Source organism: Hipposideros armiger, unplaced genomic scaffold (genome assembly GCF_001890085.2).
Source record: "Hipposideros armiger isolate ML-2016 unplaced genomic scaffold, ASM189008v1 scaffold_183, whole genome shotgun sequence".
Classification (NCBI taxonomy): Eukaryota; Metazoa; Chordata; class Mammalia; order Chiroptera; family Hipposideridae; genus Hipposideros; species Hipposideros armiger.
In genome coordinates, this window is record NW_017731533.1 from 2,618,144 (window position 1) to 2,636,758 (window position 18,615).

General features: G+C 38.8%; 1 protein-coding gene across 4 annotated transcripts in view; it reads left to right on the plus strand.

The window, feature by feature from the left end:
* Positions 1–18,615, plus strand: part of NRP1 (neuropilin 1) — a 144,818-nt gene that overhangs the window by 104,922 nt on the left and 21,281 nt on the right. For 2 of the 4 annotated variants that reach the window (XM_019652611.1, XM_019652612.1), the window contains exons 8-11: positions 1,588–1,732; positions 8,769–9,100; positions 14,707–14,851; positions 18,145–18,249. In XM_019652611.1, coding sequence (XP_019508156.1) covers positions 1,588–1,732; positions 8,769–9,100; positions 14,707–14,851; positions 18,145–18,249 — 727 coding nt within the window. The remainder of the gene's footprint in view (positions 1–1,587; positions 1,733–8,768; positions 9,101–14,706; positions 14,852–18,144; positions 18,250–18,615) is intronic. The other 2 variants (XM_019652613.1, XM_019652614.1) reach the window with 1 other exon arrangement.

Genomic DNA, 18,615 nt, shown 5'->3' on the forward strand with positions numbered 1-18,615 from the left:
CTTAGCAGACTGCTGGGCTCTCCCTGAAGTGGATTTGTTGACCCCTTAAGCACCATGGTTTTGGACCCAACTCCTTCTGGCAGCTGCCCATTATTCTTTGTCATACAAAAATGCCCCCGCCCGGACCGTTTCCCAGAGAGAGATGCTCAAGTAGGACAGAAATCTGAAGGCCATCACAGACTAGGATAAATTAGGATATTAAATCGCCTCTAGAGAGGGATCAAGCTAACGGCCAGCTTTGTAAAGCATTTGAACCCCTTCTACTGTGCAGGCCACTTAAGCCAAATGAAGTAAAAACAGCATCCTGACTTTTACAAGCCATTTCTCCCAGGGGAAGAGCAAGGCTTGGGAAGCTGCAGTCCTCCTCTGTGGACTTACCTGGAAAGGTGGGGAGGAATCTGCATGCCTCTGAGGGGCCGGGTAATCTCTAGTTACACAACCTGAGAGAACGAGGCAGAGTGCTCATCACGCAAGGCCTGTCACTGAGGCTCGTTACTTTTACACGGGCTGTCCCCAGTCCAGGGTTGAAGTAAAATCCAGGAGAGTGAAGGCTTTCAGTTTCACCTAAGGCAGGTCTAGTGCCAGAGTGTTCCACGACGGCCGTCTCCACTCCTCGGCGATCTTGCTAGAGAACACAGTGATGACACCAGGTCCAGGTAGAGTGGCCCCAACAAATACTTGTGGAAAATTGGTTCGTGACTGGCATTGATTACACTTGCAGTGACATGACTCATCTTTCTTAGGAAAAAAAAATGACTCATTTTTAAAACTAGAAGCAGAAGCCCGACAAAAGCTGATTTCCAGTTACATATCATTTATAACTCAGTTTTAATTTTGACCACTAAAACATAATTTTACCAATAACCAAAAAAGATTACAGTCATTAATTCATGTCAGGGAAAAGATCTTTCATCGAGAAATGGAGTTGAGGGCCAGCCGAGGGGCTCAGTTGGTTAAGAGCTCGCTCAAAGGTTTGAGCTCTGAGCAACAGCGGTTCGAGTCTGGCCCGAGCTGAGCTGCCGCTGAGCTGCCAACAGGTGGCAGGATGGTTCAGCCTAAAAAAATTTTTTTTAATTAAAAAAAAAAGAAATGGAGTTGAAAGGGAGAAAGGTACTTGACCTAGTGTGATAGCTGGGCACATAACCTAGAATTTTCAAAGAGCCAGACTCGGCAATGAACTCAAAAAGCACACCTTCTGGGGGGTCCCTGGGAAAGTAAACTAGTGGGACTTCCCATGAAATGTCTATAACATTCTGCAGGTCCTTAGATAAAGTTAATAATTTCCCACTTTTTTAGATAATAACATGTATTCTTTAGCAAATGCTATCATGGTAACAGTGCATTTGGAGGCTCTCTCCTCTCAGAAAATTGAATAGCTGATTAGGACAGAGCTCTGTATTAGACAGGACTCCATCTGATTGCCCTCATTTGGAAAAACATCATGGCAAGTTATTAACACCACCTCAACCTGGAGAGACAATGCTGAAATTGTAAATAATTTTTACAGACATTTGTGGAAACATATTTTTGGATTAGTTTCCAACCCCAAAAATTTGTAACTAAAGGCCCCTTCCTCTTCCCACACAGATCTTTCAGGGAAACACCAACCCCACAGATGTTGTGTTTGGAGTTTTCCCCAAACCACTGATTACTCGATTTGTCCGAATCAAACCTATGACGTGGGAAACTGGCGTATCTATGAGGTTTGAAGTGTACGGCTGCAAGATAACAGGTAAGCTCCAGCTTGAAGATTGCCTAGTTTGGATTTATGTAAACTTTTAAAGATAGGGAGAATCATTTTGTATAAATGCGGTCTTTTTCATTTAGTAATTAAGAACATATGCTTTGGATTTAGACAAACCTGAGTTTTAATTCTTCTGGTAGTACTCACTAGCTTATTTCTTTGGTCAATTTACTACTTTTCAAAGCCTCAATTATCTCACCTGGAAAACAGTTATAATAATGTACACCACACGGGGCTGTTGTGAGAATGGATTAGCTCATAGATAGAATGCAGCTAGCACAGGCTGGCGTGTGGTGGGTATTTGTGAAGTGGTGTCTCGCCACAAGACCAAATAAGCTCTCTGTAGGCAAACACCATGCTTTCTATCCCTGTCTCTTCGGTGCTGGGCACACTAACATGTTCTTAGTAGATTTTCAATAAGTAACCAGTGTGTGGCATGTTCTCCACTTGCTTTACCTTTTTAATTATGAAGTTTAGAAGTGACCTCATGAACTACCATTAAGGAGTTTAACTTGGGAGAATTTCTCCTTTTACTCACTAACTACCCTGACAACTTTCTCTTAGGGGTTGTCTCAATATCTATCTACCTTTATTGAATGAATATACTAATATTAGAATTAATTCGGCAATGTTTCTAGTTATTTGAGTTTGTTTCTTATGACATTAATGGGACATTAAAGTTTCTGTTAAACTCTCTATAAGTAACAAATTCATCATCTCATTTGAGAGATGCAGAATGTGCAACACTGAGAGACTAAGTCAGCCAGGCCAGGACAGAGCTAGAAGCACAAGAATGGTCCTGACTGTTATTCTCACTGTATTTTTATGGCCATCAGGACTGCTGTCACTTGTCCATTCATCCTCCTGTACCACACCCTGAACTTTGAAGTAAATAGCAGTCACTTTAGAATTCCTTTTCATTTAAATAAATACACCGCAATGTTTTCTTTTTTTTTCTTCAAAGCTATGTTCTTGATCTTTTTTTTTTTCCATTAGTCTCAGGTGTACAAAAAAGCATAGTGGTTAGACATTTACACCCCTCACAAAGTGATAACCTTCCCAAGTCTGCTATCCCTCTGACATCGTACACAGCTATTACAATACCACTGACTATATTCCTATGCTGTACTTTACATCCCATGACTATATATATCTATATAACTATATAACTATATATCTATCTACCAATAGAGAGAGAGAGAGAGAGAGAGAGAGAGAGGATGCCAAAAAATGTATACACATCTTAAGAAAGGGAAAAACTGTATTAAAATTGTAATACTCAATATATACCAATAACAAGTCACGTTTGACTTCTGCAATTACAAGAGGTGCTCAGAGTGGTTACCATCAGCATCCAGACATTTGTGATTACGGCGAACTATTGCTTGAGCAACATTGACCAAAGTGTCCACTTGTATTTTTTGGGGCACCCCTGGTGTGTGTGTGTGTGTGTGTGTATAATTATAGTTGACAATCAATATTATTTTATATTAGTTTCAGGTGTACAGCACAGTGATTAGGCATTTATATAATCTATGAAATGATTCCCTCCAATAAGTCCAATACCCACCTGATACCCTACATAATCTTTACAATATTATTGATTATATTTCCCATACTGCACTTCACATCCCTGTGACTATATTGGAACTACCGATTTGTACTTTCTAATCTCTTCACCTTCCCCCATCCTCCAACCCTTCTCCCATCTATCAGCCATCAGTTTTTTTTCTCTGTATCTATGAGTCTATTTCTGTTTTGTTTGCTCGTTTATTCTGTTCTTTAGATTCCACATATAAGTGAATACACTACAATGTTTTCATTAAAAAAAAAAAGCAGTACCATGTAACCTTTAGAGTAAATTTAAAACTCCAAACTCAGAATTAGTACATGATTCACCAAAAAGTAATTAAAAGTGAACAACTTTTAAAAGCCTGTGAACTATCTTTTAATATTATGTTTGTATACATACATATTTAGGGCATTTAATTTCCCTTCTACGAATGCCAATTGTATTGTTTTTATTTTTATCCTCTTTAGTATAATTATTTTTAGAGACAGTAAATACTGAGTTGAAAGAAAAAAAAAATCACCTGGGCAATTTTCCATGAAGTTATAAGCAATTTGGAGAAGAGTGAACTAACAAGAAAGAAAAAAAGAAAACTGCACTGTTTACAGTAGAGTCCATTTAGAAAGTAAAAAATTGACATCTGATTTCTTACCAAAATTTTATTTATTTCCATCATAGAGACAGATGTGTTTATTGTTTTAGGATCTAAGACTTAGAAAGTTCATGGCCTTGGAGGCAGGAACTGGGTGGGAGGGGTTTGGAGGAGGAAAGGACACTGAAAAGTGAGATATGTATGACCTTGGCTTTATATTTGATCAACAATTACATGAGAGAAAGTTCTAGGTCATTTTCAGAGCATTGCAAATTCTAAAATGTGTAGCAATAAGACCATTTGAAGTCAGGGTAGAAATTTCTGGTCTATTGCTCCAATGTAATCTCATGTCACTGTACCAAAAAAATGAGATAAACTTCATAAAGACTCCAAACATGTTAGTCTGAACTCTGAATTCCAGGCTCTCCTTTCAGATAAATAGAAAATGTCTCTCCTTTTAGTTAAATAAAAACACTTATTTAAACCTGAAATGCACTATTTTCATTTTCACAAGAATTTCCCTGAGAGTTCATTCTAAGAGTATGAGTCTTCATGCATAAAGAAGGCGGATAATTTATCGGATTTTTTAAAATAGTTAAATGATCTAGTTATTTAAACATACATGACTAAAATAGCATATTCTGATATTTTTACATGAATTATATTTTAGGCTATTTTAAGAAGCCCCCTTTTTTTTTTTCAAATAAGATATTATTTTTAGGCTCATAGGGCTAGTGTGTTCATCATGGTCCCTAATTTATTTTAGATACTTTCCCTCTAGTAAGACAGCTACAATCTCCAAATAATTGATTGAGGCGGGTTTTTGAAGAGGCCTACATGTTATAATAATGGTCACGTGTACAGAAGGTACACAGACATATCCACGGTTGGCTCTGGACTGTCCACTTAGTAAATGCGTGACCATAGGCAAGATATTTAGTCCCTCTGATCTCCGTTTCCTGGTCAGTAAGATTAGCCTTAGTTCAGCTATAATGAGGATTCAATGAAAGAATATTTGTAACATACCTGGCTTAGCATAAGAGCTCGCTAAATGGTATCCTGTAAATTAAATAGTACGTGATGCTCAATAAATTGAACCCAGAATAAGTCCCAGCAAGCAGAAACTCTAGTGAGACAATATCAGTGTTTTCCTCTTGGTATCAGAAGCAGATAATTTTCTTTTAGAGGCCGTGGTTCCCTCATAGTGGAGACTAATGAAAGAAGAACAAGTGTCCCTGCTGGACTGGAAAATCCATGAGAGCGATGACAATGTATACCTGATTTTCTGTTGTGCCCTGTAAACCTAGAACATAACATGTGCTCAATGCACTTATTTTTGAATGAATGAATAAATTACAGTTTTATCCATGCCTTCTGAGTTATGTGCTGGATCTCAAAATTTGATCCTCTCCTCTTGAGTAGGCAGGTCCTAACTCAATCCGGCTTTTTAAAAAACGATCGAATTAAAAGTTACCACATGAATACATCACTTGACTTCCAAAGCCTCCAGAGCCCCAAATTTTAACCTAAGTTTTGTACTCAGAAAGTATTTTTTGAAATTAGTAAAACTGGAAAAAATCCAGAGCATACAACATTGGGTCACCACATTGAGATAGAAACAAGATTGTAGCAAACCATTGTACTTTATGGGAAATTGACAAAGGAACAATTTCATTATTTTGACAAAGCTGACTTCATGATTTTGGCAAAGATGGAAATTGGTGAAATTAATTAATCTTGTAGGGTTACTACTTAATGCATGAGAACACACTCCAAAGTCTGTGAACTTATATTTGTTAACCAGAAGTGTATTAACTGGTACTTCAGCACACATTCGTGTGTTTCTATGTTAATCAAAAGTTCTCAGTGATGACCTCAGGTACCACAACATCCCAAGATACGTTCTGAGTCATCAAGGGAAGAGAAAATCACACTCATTCAGGTTCTCCCATCAAATGCAATTATTACCATCTCATTCTTTGAAAATTGGTTAACTGATATTTGATTTATCAGTATATCAATTTTCCCATTAAAGCTAAGTACAGAGATTTTATTGTAAAATAGCATCAGTGAAAATAACCACCTCAATTCCCCATCACAGAACTCACCTCTCCTTCCTATCTAGGATTGGCTTTAAGCTTTGCACACAGGGTTACTAGGAAAAATACAATACAGGGTTGCCACTTAAATCTTATGCAGATAAATGACAGATCATTTTGGATCCCATGAAATATTTAGGACATACTTGTACTAAAAAAATTGTTTCTTGGTTGTCTGAAATTCTAATTTAGTTTAGCATCCTGTTTCTTGTTTTATTGTTTGTTTGTTTGTTGCTAAATCTGGCAACACTATTTCTAAAGGATTTGACATGTAGTCAGCCTATAGCACATCTGAGCCAGCCTACTGTGGAAGAACAGAGTTAGATCCTCGCATCCCATTCAAACCTTGGATTGTTAATACAGAAAGTGCCAAAAAAAAATGTATACACATTTTAAGAAAGGAAAAAACTGTATTAACATTGCAATAACTTTTGTGATAACAAAAGATGAATACAAGTCATATTTGACGTCTGCAATTACAAGAGGGGCTCAAAGTAGTTACCATCAGCATAAATTTAGTACAGCTTTCTTTTCCTTTCTTAAAATGTGTTTACATTTTTTTTTGGCACCCTCTGTGTATGTTTTCTCTTAATTGTTGCTGAAAGAATTAGTTTTCGGTCAAGGGCAAATCAAGGTTCCTCTTTGTCATTCTTTTTGGATGAGGTGGACATACAGAAGGAATGACAATCTGTGTGCTCCATGGACCTGTTGGCTGAATGGGGGTTGGGCACTGCTAGTTTTGTGGATTGTAAACTTCGCCCTAGTCAGCTCTGCATTAGAGAAGGACATTAATCTGGTAAAGGTTCTGTTCTCCTTAGAATATTCAAGTTAATTATGTTTTTCTCCAAATGGTAACATCTGGTCTTCATTACCAGCTAAACGTTTTCTTTACAAAAGCTGGTTTTGAATCAACAGGTGTGACCACAGTGACCAAAAATGTGATTTCTATTTTTAACACTATAATTTCATAGTCCCCCAGTAAAATAGTTTTTGTAAATCTTTCTTTAATCCCCATTGAATTGATTCTTGGTTTCCAGATCCCAGCCTGGAGCAAAAACTATGGCTGAAATACAGGAAGAGGTGCTTGGAAATGGGCAACTGCCTTTTAAAGTGTTAATAAGTTGATTCATTCAACAAATATTTGTTGAGCAAATACTATTTGTAAAGCAGGGCACAAGGAGTCATGGAAAAAATGTTAAATATGACTTGATTCATGCTCTCAGAGAACTTAAAATGTGGGGAGGCAAATAGCAGTAATACAAGGAACTGGATATAGCCATCAATATATGAGAAATGCAGATGAAGTTCCGTGAAGATCTCCAGAAAAGGAAAGCCACATCTAGTTGGAGAAATCCAGCTAGGAAAATTGAATAAATGATGTAGCATTTGAAAATGGGTCGATATTTTAAGTGGTTCAGATAGTAGGAAGGACAAGATGATGAGGAATTTCTAGCGAAGGGAACAGAATGAGAGAAAGCCCCCACTCACCCACCCAACTCCCAGCCAGGTGAGGAAGTTCTTCATTTCAGTCCAACACATGTACATGTTGCTCCCATACAATTGTGACCTCTCCTTTTCTGTTGTCTCTTCCTGACACAATTCAGAAACGTTCCTGTCTATTCATCTCAGAAGTGCTGAGAGGCCTCCCATGACCAGTCATTGTCCTCACCCCCGTTACTGTTCTCTCCTTCCTCTGCAGCCTTGATTGGAAACAAAATGTCTCCTTTGTCCACCTTTCACTCCTCTACCCATGGCATTCTGGCTTCTGATTTTCCATTCCACTGAAAATGTTTTGGTTAGAGGCCCCAGCCCACTCCTTACCATACACAATGGGTATTTTTGAACCCTCATCTTATAAGCCCTCTGCCATGTGATGGTCTTGAGTAGGTCCCCAAGTTCCTCAGTGGTTTAGGCTTTGATGTCACGCAGCCCTGGGTTTGAGTTTTGTTTCTTTCACCCACGAGCTCTGACTCTGAGTGGGTTTGTTACTGTCTCTGTGTGAGAGAATTCAATGGAATAATACACTTGAATGTTCAGCCTTTCAAGGGGAGACCTTGCAAGGACATGCTATGGAAGGCCTGGCATGCTTGGTTGAAAGTACATACATAATTCCTAAGCAAGCAGGCGCTGAATGTTTTTATAAAGAAATGATATGATCTGAACTGTATATCAATACATGGGGAAAGTATCTCAGTAATTAATTCTTAAGGTTCATCTGATAACATGGACATAATTTAATTGTATTAGATACATGCCTAGTAAGATGGTTATATTTTTAGGCTAACTTTTGATTATGTTATGCAAAATTGAGTTATTTCAAAGAAAAATAGATTATTATTCCTGTGCATGTCTTTGATTGAAATGTACAATTTTGAAAGGAGAATAATTGAAGTGTTGAACAGTTTGTTTTTAAGTCACCAATCAATTAATCAATGCTGGATGCTCTCCTTATACTCAGAAGCTACTTGGACTGCTGTAGAAGATATAAAAAGATCAATGATGAAACACTCAAAAAGGGGGAAATGCATGTTCTTATTGAAGATTTTATTTATTGGAATGTAGTGTAGGGAGGGGAGTTCTGAGAGTGGGAGAAAAGTTTGAAAGAGGGAAGGCTCTTGTTTAATATCGAATGATCCAGAAATGTAAACATTTCTATGCATGGGTTCAGACAATGTTTTTATTCAGTAGGTTTTATATTCTCTTTCTAGGCATGGAGGCTTCTAGAAAATCATTTTACATTATCTATTTCATTCTACCCTCCAGATTATCCCTGCTCTGGAATGCTGGGTATGGTGTCTGGACTTATTTCTGACTCCCAGATTACAGCATCAAACCAAGGGGACAGAAACTGGATACCTGAAAATATTCGCCTTGTGACCAGTCGCTCTGGCTGGGTACTGCCATACGCACCTCATCCATACACAAATGAGTGGCTCCAAGTGGACCTGGGGGAGGAGAAGATTGTGAGGGGCATCATCATTCAGGGAGGGAAGCACCGGGACAACAAGGTGTCCATGAGGAAATTCAAGATCGGGTACAGCAACAATGGTTCAGACTGGAAAATGATCATGGACGACAGCAAGCGCAAGGCTAAGGTGAGGTCGCTGGGGGGGGGGGCGCGCAGGGAGGAAGCCCTTCCTCATGTCTTTGATGTAAATCAAGGACCTCCAGCAGTTTCCTGAGGAAGCCACTTATCCCTTCTCAACAGTGAAACCAGTGGAAGTGTGTGATGGTGTTAGTAAGATCCCTGATTCTAGGACACACAGACCTGGAGTACAGAAAGTGATGTCTGAGACAAACCTTTCTCTCTCCTAAGGATGGCAGATAGCTCAACACAGACAGGAGACTGGGCCACTGTGAGGGTGGGCAGCAAGGGACTGATAGCAGCAACCCAGTAGGAACTCAAAATGCCTCTGCAAATTCTCCTCTATCAGTTAGCCCTTCCCCTTTCCCTTCTGTCACCCATCCCTCCTTTAAGTGTATTTTTTTTAATTTTTAATTGTGGTGACATACACATAACAAAATTTACCATCTGAATTTTTTTAGGTGTACAGTTCAACAATATTAAGCATATTTATTGGGTTGTTGGAAAAGTCATGACGTATTTTGTCTATGTCTTTCCAAGGTCATTTATTTATATAAAGAACAAAGATCTATCAATGACATATTGCCCGTTTTGTTCGATAACCTTTTGCCATCTTTCAGTGAGCTTCATAATTCCTCGTTCATAGAAGGACCTGTCTTTATTTGCGAAAAACTGAACAAGGTGCTGATTTACAGCCTCATCTGAATTGAATGTTATACCATGCAGGAACTTTTGAAGAGAGTGAAACAAGTGGAAGTCTGATGGCACAAGGTCAGGCGAGTATGGTGGGTGTGGCAATACATCCTATCCAAGCTCCAATAATTTTTGACGGTTGATCAAACTTGTGTGTGGTCTCGCATTGTCGCGATGGAACACAACTCCTTTACAATTAACAAGCTCTGGACGTTTCTGGATGATGAATTTGTTCAAACTGTCCAATTGCCAACAGTACACATTTGAATTGATTGTTTGGTTCCTTGGTAGGAGCTTGAAAAACACGACACCTTTAAAATCCCACCACACTGAGAGCATAACCTTCCTCTGATGAATGTTTGCTTTCAATGTCGTTTGAGGTGAATCATCACTTCCAGACCAAGACCATTTGTGCACCACATTGTTGTAAACAATCCACCTCTCTTCACCAGTTATCAGTCGCTTCAAAGAAGGATTGTTTGCCTAACGCTTAATGAGCATATTGCAGATGTTTATATGCGCCTTCAAATGAACTTCTTTGAGTTCATGCGGAACCCAAATATCGAGCTTGCTTACGTATCCCAGCTTCTTCAGATGGTCATGAATGCTTGAATGATGGGTGTTCAATGTTTCTGCAATTTCTCGTGTTGTGTAACGTGGGTTTGACTTGATCAATGCCTTTATTTTGTTGTCACCAACCTCTGTGGGCCGCCCTGACCGAGGAGCGTCGTTGAGATCAAAATCACCAGCACGGAATTTCGAGAACCATCATTGGCACTGACGTTCTTGTAAAGGATTGTCACTGTAAACTTTATGCAACTTTTCACAAGCTTGTCGTACGTTCTTCCCTTTATGGAAGTAAAACAGTAAAATATGGCAAAAATGCACATCTGTCGCAAACATGCATCATGACTTTTCCGAAAACCCAATATATCGTTGTGCAACCAATCTCCAGGACTTTCTCATCTTGCAAAACTGAAAGTCTGTACCCATTAAGCAATAACTCCCACTTCGCCTCTCTCCCACCCCCTGACAACCATCATTCTACTTTCTGTCTCTATGGATTTCATTAATCTAAGTGCCACATATAAGCGGAAACATACAATATTTGTCCTTTTGTGACTGGCTTATTTCACTTAGCATAATGTCTTCAAGGTTCATCCATGTTGTAGCATGTGTCAGAATTTCCTTTTTAAGGCTGAATAATATTCCATTGTGTGCATATACCACATTTTGTTTCTCCATTCATACATCAACACACACTGGAGTTGATTATACTTTGGCTATTGTAAGTAATGCTTAAGTGTAGTTTTATTCATTCAAACCTTTTTAAATGCAGTTGACTTGATGATCTAGTGAAAACGGAAGGAAATTTCAATATAAAAATATTCCAACGCTCACCAGAATACATGCTATATTTTTTAACTAAACAAATATTCACTAGTGATTATGTTTTACTTAGGCTGATTGTTAAATTTATTTGCATTTCCTGAGTACAAAAGGCCAACTAAGAAAGGATGCCAGGAGTATGCTAGGTGGCCTGGAAGCTGGTTTGAGATTAAAATAAGTAATAACCCACAGGCAGTCAGTTCTGTATGCAATGCGGAAATGGTATTCAGCTGATGATACTTGTCATAGCCAACACGATTGGCCTTTTGGTCCCAGCCTTCCCATTCCCACTTTGACCAGGACCTACTCCTTTTATGAAAAGAAGATTCTAGCTAATTGGAGCGAATATTATCCTTGCTCCCCCTCTAAGTGAGTGTGGGAATGTAGCTTAGTATAGTGACTCAGACAAAGGCATTGCAGCCAGCTCCCACTCTGTCCAGATGTAGGGCTCTGCAGAGCCTGCCCTGTCCCCCACCAGCTGTGGGTCAGCCACCCACTGACAGGGATGATGCTGTCAAAAATATAAGAATTCCTCTCCATTTCACCCCTTGTTAACTTGTGGTTTCTAAAACATTTCTAGTGTTTTTTATCATCTACGTGTATGATAAAAGAAAGGACACACTTTCTTTCTTGTGTCCATTTCATTTTCCCTTTTATGTCTGCTCCCTCTTGTTTCAGTGAAAGAAAAAGTAAAATAAACATCAGAAACGGGAGTTCTCCTTAAGAGCCAATCTTCTCTGAGGCGTAGTAAGCCTTGTGACTTTATCACAACGTGTGAATATGCTGCAAATCAACAACTTCCTGGAGCTGCTGTCACATGGCAGTGTGTGCTGTTGTGACATGTTCCTCAACACTAGGGTTCTAAGAGAGACAGAAAACAAATTACCATATGCTCTGGATGGGACTCATCATATGCTCCCCTTTGTTATGCAATCCACGCATCTGCAATCAAGTCTAAAGCTATCCCTCTATTGTAATACATAGCGTATAGAATTCCACAAGAAGCCAACAGTTTTTAATTTTAACAAAAAACTTCATGTATGATTGGTTGAATGTGTTCAATTTTATTCCTAAAATATGATGCTATCAATCATTATCATCTTCCTATGCTATTTAAAAACCATGAAAGCTTCTAAGTTGTTTACACAGAGCCTAATCTATGATCCCCAAATGCCTTTTCCCAGAAATAAAATCTTACAGATGAAAAAAGAAAATAGTAAAACCTTCAATTTAGGAGCAGTAATATTTTTAAACTGTATAAAGATATTTAAAACATAGTATATTTTAAACTTACAAATCCAGGTTACCTGCTTAGGGTACTAAGTACCTTATATGTAACGGTAAAATAAGTACTGTTTTGTGAAATAAAACAGCACTTTGATAGATTTAAAATATTTTGTGCCCTGTCCTCGCTTCCTACTCTCAAATAGTGCATGATGGACAAGGTATATCAAAGTCTTTGAATTAGCTAGACTTTTCAGGAGCAGAGAAAAGATCTAAATACTCATAGCCCTCTTCTTCTAAAACATGATTAGTAAAAGGACAGATATTTCATAAACAGTCTTATGCTAGCAAAGTTAGCCCAGTTCCATATGGCTCTTCATTTCTAATATTCTCCCAGCTCCTCACTAGCAGCTTTTAGAATGTATTTACTTTGTGCTAATGCTTTGCTCAAGTTAAAATTAGGAGAAGAGTTTGGGATTCCACAGATATAAGTGCTTTTCTCCTATGATTGTTGGAACTCTGTTAACATAGACAGAACTTGCATGTGTAGTAATGCTATTTTCACTATAATTAGTATCTTACTGACAGCACTTAATTGGGCCTAACAATAATATATGTCAGATTCTCAATTATTGGCAGCCACTGTAGTTCTATCAGGACTGTAGAACCCCACCCCAAAGGGAATTTACTCTTGAAAATAATAGCAGGAAATCTTAATTGGGAGAAGTAGGTCTATGTTAGCCATGTACTTTGAGATTCCTAGAGGCTCTTCTGAGTTGAAAAAAAACAATTAATTTTCTTCTAGAACTCAGAAAACCCCTAGATGTCACAACCTACTCAACCTGTCTGCTTTCTCTTACATGTGTCCCCTGGTTTGCCATGACATTTCCACCACTGGATGATGGCATCTTTGGCTGCTTTATGACCCAACTCCTGGGTGTGGCTCCCACTCATGACTGACATAGCCTGGGGCTGGCCATCCACTCAACCTGATCTAACAGGGTTGGTAGCCCAAACTACAATACATTTACAGAAAAATTAATGAAACTAAATGTGTGGCCTTGGGCAAAGACCTCAATTTCCTGGACCTCAGTGTTTTCATCTATTAAAATGAGGAGATTAGACTAGATTATTTCTAAGGACAAAGGGAGGCATCATAGCTGTGTAGCATTGAAGGGCATCAGTTCAAACTTCCTAGGTTTGAATCCTGGCTCTGACACTTACCTTACAAGCAGTTGTGGACCAATTGCTTGACCTCTCTAAGCCTCATCTGTAAAGCAAGGGTAATAATAGAGCCTACCTTGTGTAGTTGTTTTGAGGATTAAATGAATTAATATATTTTAAGCACATAGAAAAATGCCCTTCACCAGTAAACATCATACGATGTTTGGTATATTAAAGGACACTCCCAGTGATAAAGCAGTTCGGTTTTTCTAGTCTCCCTCCCTTTCCTCTGTTCTGGACAGGATTAAAATGATATTGGGAAAAGAGAATATAGGAAGGCGTATCCATTTCTTGAAAAAGATACCTTCTCAAGGATTTTGACCTTCCTGTCAGTGGAAAAGGGGAAATAAAATAATCCAGCAGCAGCACCCGCACTGGGTAGCCTGGCTCCTAAAAAAAATGTCACAAGTGACTTCAAGTTAGGAATGCAGTTGACAAAAAGAGGTGCAATTCAACCAGGCATGAGATCATTACTTAACAGACAGAACTCTTGTTCCCTTCCTGTGATGAGAAGGTCTTTTTAATCCACAAATGCCTCCCACTGGTAGAGCTGTTTAAGTAAATAGCAATTCCCAGGGGTTGGAATAACCCGAGTTCTTGAATAAACAGCATTTGCACAACATTAAATTTACTATTTCCTACTTCAAGAATTTAATTCGTCCCTCTCCTAGAAGACCCGCTCATTTAAGAGACTATAACAGGAGTAGTTATTGAAAATGTGGTGTCTATTATAAGCTCTGAAAAATGGCAAGTTCTCTTCCTGAGTTACTGTCCTCCTCCTCAAGAAGTGGTAAAAGTGTCACTTCTCCCGGGCATATCAGCATATCATTTAAAAACGTGTCTCATTAAAGCTTCTGGTATAGCCTCAGTGTGTACTCTGGTTTCCGAGAAATGACATCTGTCACTTCTTAGAGAAGGTTTAATTGTTGTTGTTTTTTCTTCCTTTCTCATTTATGAAAGGAATGTCAGCCATTTACGAAGTGGCAGAATGAGCCCTATTTCTCTCCCCTATTAAGAGTCCTGAGAAGGGGCTCTTCTGCCGAAGGGGAGGTTTTATTAATAACTGGTGTTTCTCATACTTCACAGTCTTTTGAAGGCAATAGCAACTATGATACACCTGAGCTACGGACTTTCCCACCTCTTTCCACACGATTCATCAGAATCTACCCTGAGAGAGCCACTCATGGTGGCCTAGGGCTGAGGATGGAGCTGCTGGGCTGTGAAGTGGAAGGTAATTACAATTTCCAGAGTCCCTTCTATTTCTTAGATTTTATTTTTTTTTCCTTTTCATGCATTTATGCCCCTGATGGTATTGTCACAAATTGCAACCTTTTTCCCTGGATAATCTTGCATCTCTCTGTGCCTGCCAGTCCAGGAGGCTCAATATTCTAGCACATTCTAGAACATTCTAATTTGAAAAACAGTGCCTTCAGAATCCTATTTTTTGTGTCTTGGTTGTTTGTTTGCATAACTCTCCTCAGATTCTGTGGGGTTGTCTCCTTTGATTTCAAAAAGAATAATAATTTATTGAAGTGAAATTCACAAAACACAAAATTCACCATTTTAAAGTAAACAATTCAGTAGCATTTAGTCCATTCACAATTATTTGTGCCACCACCACCTCTATCTAGTTCTAAAACATTTCCATCACTCCAAAGTAAAACCTCTTACCCATTAAGCAATTTCCCCCTACTTCCCACTCCCCCAACTCCTGGCAACCACCAATCCCTTTGACTTTTAAATTTTGTTTAGAAGTCTATGTGTGATCTAGGTTTCTGTAGGCTGTGTTGACTGCCTTCCACATACCAGCAGGAAGTAGCATTCGACAGACTGAAACATCAAGACATTCTCTTAGATGAATTTCTTAGGCTGCTGCAGACACAAACTTTACATGATATAATGTATGTGAATATACAGTGAGGTCTGTTTAAGGATATTACTAAACAAACTTAGATTACTATATAAAGGTCATATCAAAAACAAATTCAGTTCCCACGCTGACCTCAAAACTGTTCTGTCCTCTGCACTTTTTATCACATAATAAATGAGATGAATGTTTGAAAAAACTGATATGATGGTTGCTTATTGTACAATTTAATGCTTTTGTGCATTCAGATTCCCATCTGCCTTAGATTTGGGCATAAATGAGTAACTTTATACAAACTTTTCCATCCCTATAAAGGTCTTTTCCCAGGTTAGCTCAAAGAATGGATATTGTTGGTACCCAGATGTTAATCAACTGAGCATATGATCATAGTTGTTTTAAAGAATGCTTTTTTAGTATCACCTTCTTGTGGTTTCAAAATTACATGTGTTTTCAGCAACCCAAATGTAATTATATTCCTGAGCACATTAAATATCATGTAACTTTTTTATGCACTTCTTAAAAGATTCTGTAGAATCTTAAGCTGTGAATCACCATACTGGTGAATAATGCATAATGCATAGCTACTTGTCTATGTGCTTATTTAAAAGCAGGCCATTCTCTCTCATTCTTTATTGTGTAGTTGTTTCCATATCTGTAGTCATGTCCCAGGCCTCTAAATTATCTAACCACTATCAACACAGACAAACAGTGACCATGAGCCAGGGCTTTGGCAAAGATGCCAAAAAAAAAGAAGGGATGGGCAGATTGAGCCAGCTGCAGACACGTTCAGTTTACCGAGAAATGTGGTCATCTGGAAAAGGGAGTCTGCTTCTGTGAGGCAAGTCTTTAGCCTGGATTCTGGGAAGTAACACTGATTTAGGAGGTGGAATGAATGGATGCTTGAAAAGACTGAGCCTGGTGGCAGTTTGCCAGTGTCAACTCTGGAGTGTGGTAGAAATTGTTGGTGAAGGGCTTTGCTGCAGATGTTTCCAAGCTCTCACAGAAGTGAGGATGTTGCCCTGAGCTGTGTGAGAAACCAACATCCAGGAAAGTAATGTCAAAGCTTTTAATACGATTGGTGAAAAGGAGTGCTTTTCTTCTTACTTAAATCGATCAGTAGGCCTTATTACAGACATGTATTACTTTTTTGCCTCGTTCTGCAGGAGTTACCTGGAGGGATACAGAAAGGATATGGTATAGCCCAGCCTTTCCTGAGTGTCCATTCTATTTTAGGCAGGCATTTATTTTTAAGAAACAATTAGAGAGCCACAGAAGATAAAGTATTTTCAAGTATTAAAACTGAGACATAAAAGTCATTCACTTTCTACTATTTTCAACTTAATCTCGGTACTACCCTAGGCCACTTCCAACTTGGAACCCCGCCTTTGTAGAAACCATAATGAATGAAAAAGAAAATAAAAGAAACAACAAGCTGAGGAGACAGTTTAAAATACTTGAAAGTAGCACATGATCAAGAGCAAGGACATCTTAGCAAAGACAAGCATCTGGATTGCCAGAGAGGATTCTATTGATCCAGTGAGGCAATAAGTACAGCCCAGAATATGTGTGTATGCTTAGAAAAGTGTAGACTGTATGCCTAAACAGTGTGTGCCACATCTGCATGTACTAGTTTCCCAGTTATTATAGGTGTGTGCTTTCAGGTAGTTAAGGAAGTTGAAAAGAGCTACATTTCTACTTAAGCACAATAACAAACAATGTCAAATTTTTATTGAGAAAGCAGCAGTTACCAGCACATTCCTACTGGCCAGAAGCTATTAGAGAACAGGACCCCGCTCCCAGCATCTTGTCTGGGTCTCAAACATCAAGAGAACTGTACATTATCTTCAGTCTCGTAGAGTGAAATGTAATGCCAAAAACTGTAAAATATTAAACAGATTGCAAAAATGAATAACAGGCTGAAAAAAAATAGACTGAACTAAATTTAAAGAACTTCAAAAGCAGTCTTTGATTAATGTTGGATACCTTTCATCTATAAACTCAAAGATATGGGAATACCTGCCAGCAGTGGAATGCAGCCCTCTGGGAGTTAAGTAAAATGACCCCAGGATATCTTAGACAAATTCTCACAGACACCTGCTCTGGAGAGGGATCACACGTTGATGAAAATGGAATCACTCTTAAAAAAATATATAACAATATTGTACTAAAAGTGAATGATGGGACTCTCTGTTGGGGAATAAAATTATAAATTACAATATGAACTTAGCAAACCTTAGTAAGTACTAAGAATTGAAAAGAGAATTCATGACAAGTGAATTCTCAAGTACCTTGAAAATGAAAGCAAAAACAGTTCAAGCAGTATCTCTTTTATCAAAATTTTCAACCCCACGGTCATGAATAAATAACCAGTGAGAATTCAAGAACTTTTCAGAAAAAGGATGTTTATGTAGATAACAATGTAGAAAATGCTAAGGCAGCCAACACTATTCAGCAGATATGGATCAAATACCCAAACAAAGCAGCCCCCAATGGATTCTGCAAAATCCAAGTCTATTTTAGCTCCTGAAAGAGAGGTAAGCCATGCCCTGGCCTCCTTGCCACAGATTATTCTGCAAAAGTGTTCGCAGATTCAACAGCCAGAGGCTTGAGAATGCATTTCAGAGGTGTGAGATAATAACCCTTGGGTCTTGTTTCAGCACCTACAGCTGGACCGACCACTCCCAATGGGAACCTGGTGGATGAATGTGATGATGACCAGGCCAACTGCCACAGCGGAACAGGTGATGACTTCCAGCTCACAGGTGCAGAAACCATCTTCATCCCATTGCTATGCCATTTCAGTTCATGCTGTCGTGGAGACCAGCTAATTAATGCCTGTTTGCGTTTGTGTCACTCATCATGGTGGTGGGCAACAGGGTGGTGGCAGAACTGCCCCAGCAACAGGGGCAGCCTTGCCAAAACATGTGCATCTTCATTTCCTCACGTCATCCATGTAAACAACTTGTTCTTAATAGTCACGGCCATTTGAAACTATAAGTTTAGCCCTTTTTAGAGCCAAGGCTAGAATTAATTGAATAAGAATTTCTCCAGGGCTAAATGTGCTTAACAGATCCTCATCTTCCCCCTCCCCCAGCCCACCCCCTAAGATATGTACATAACCACACACT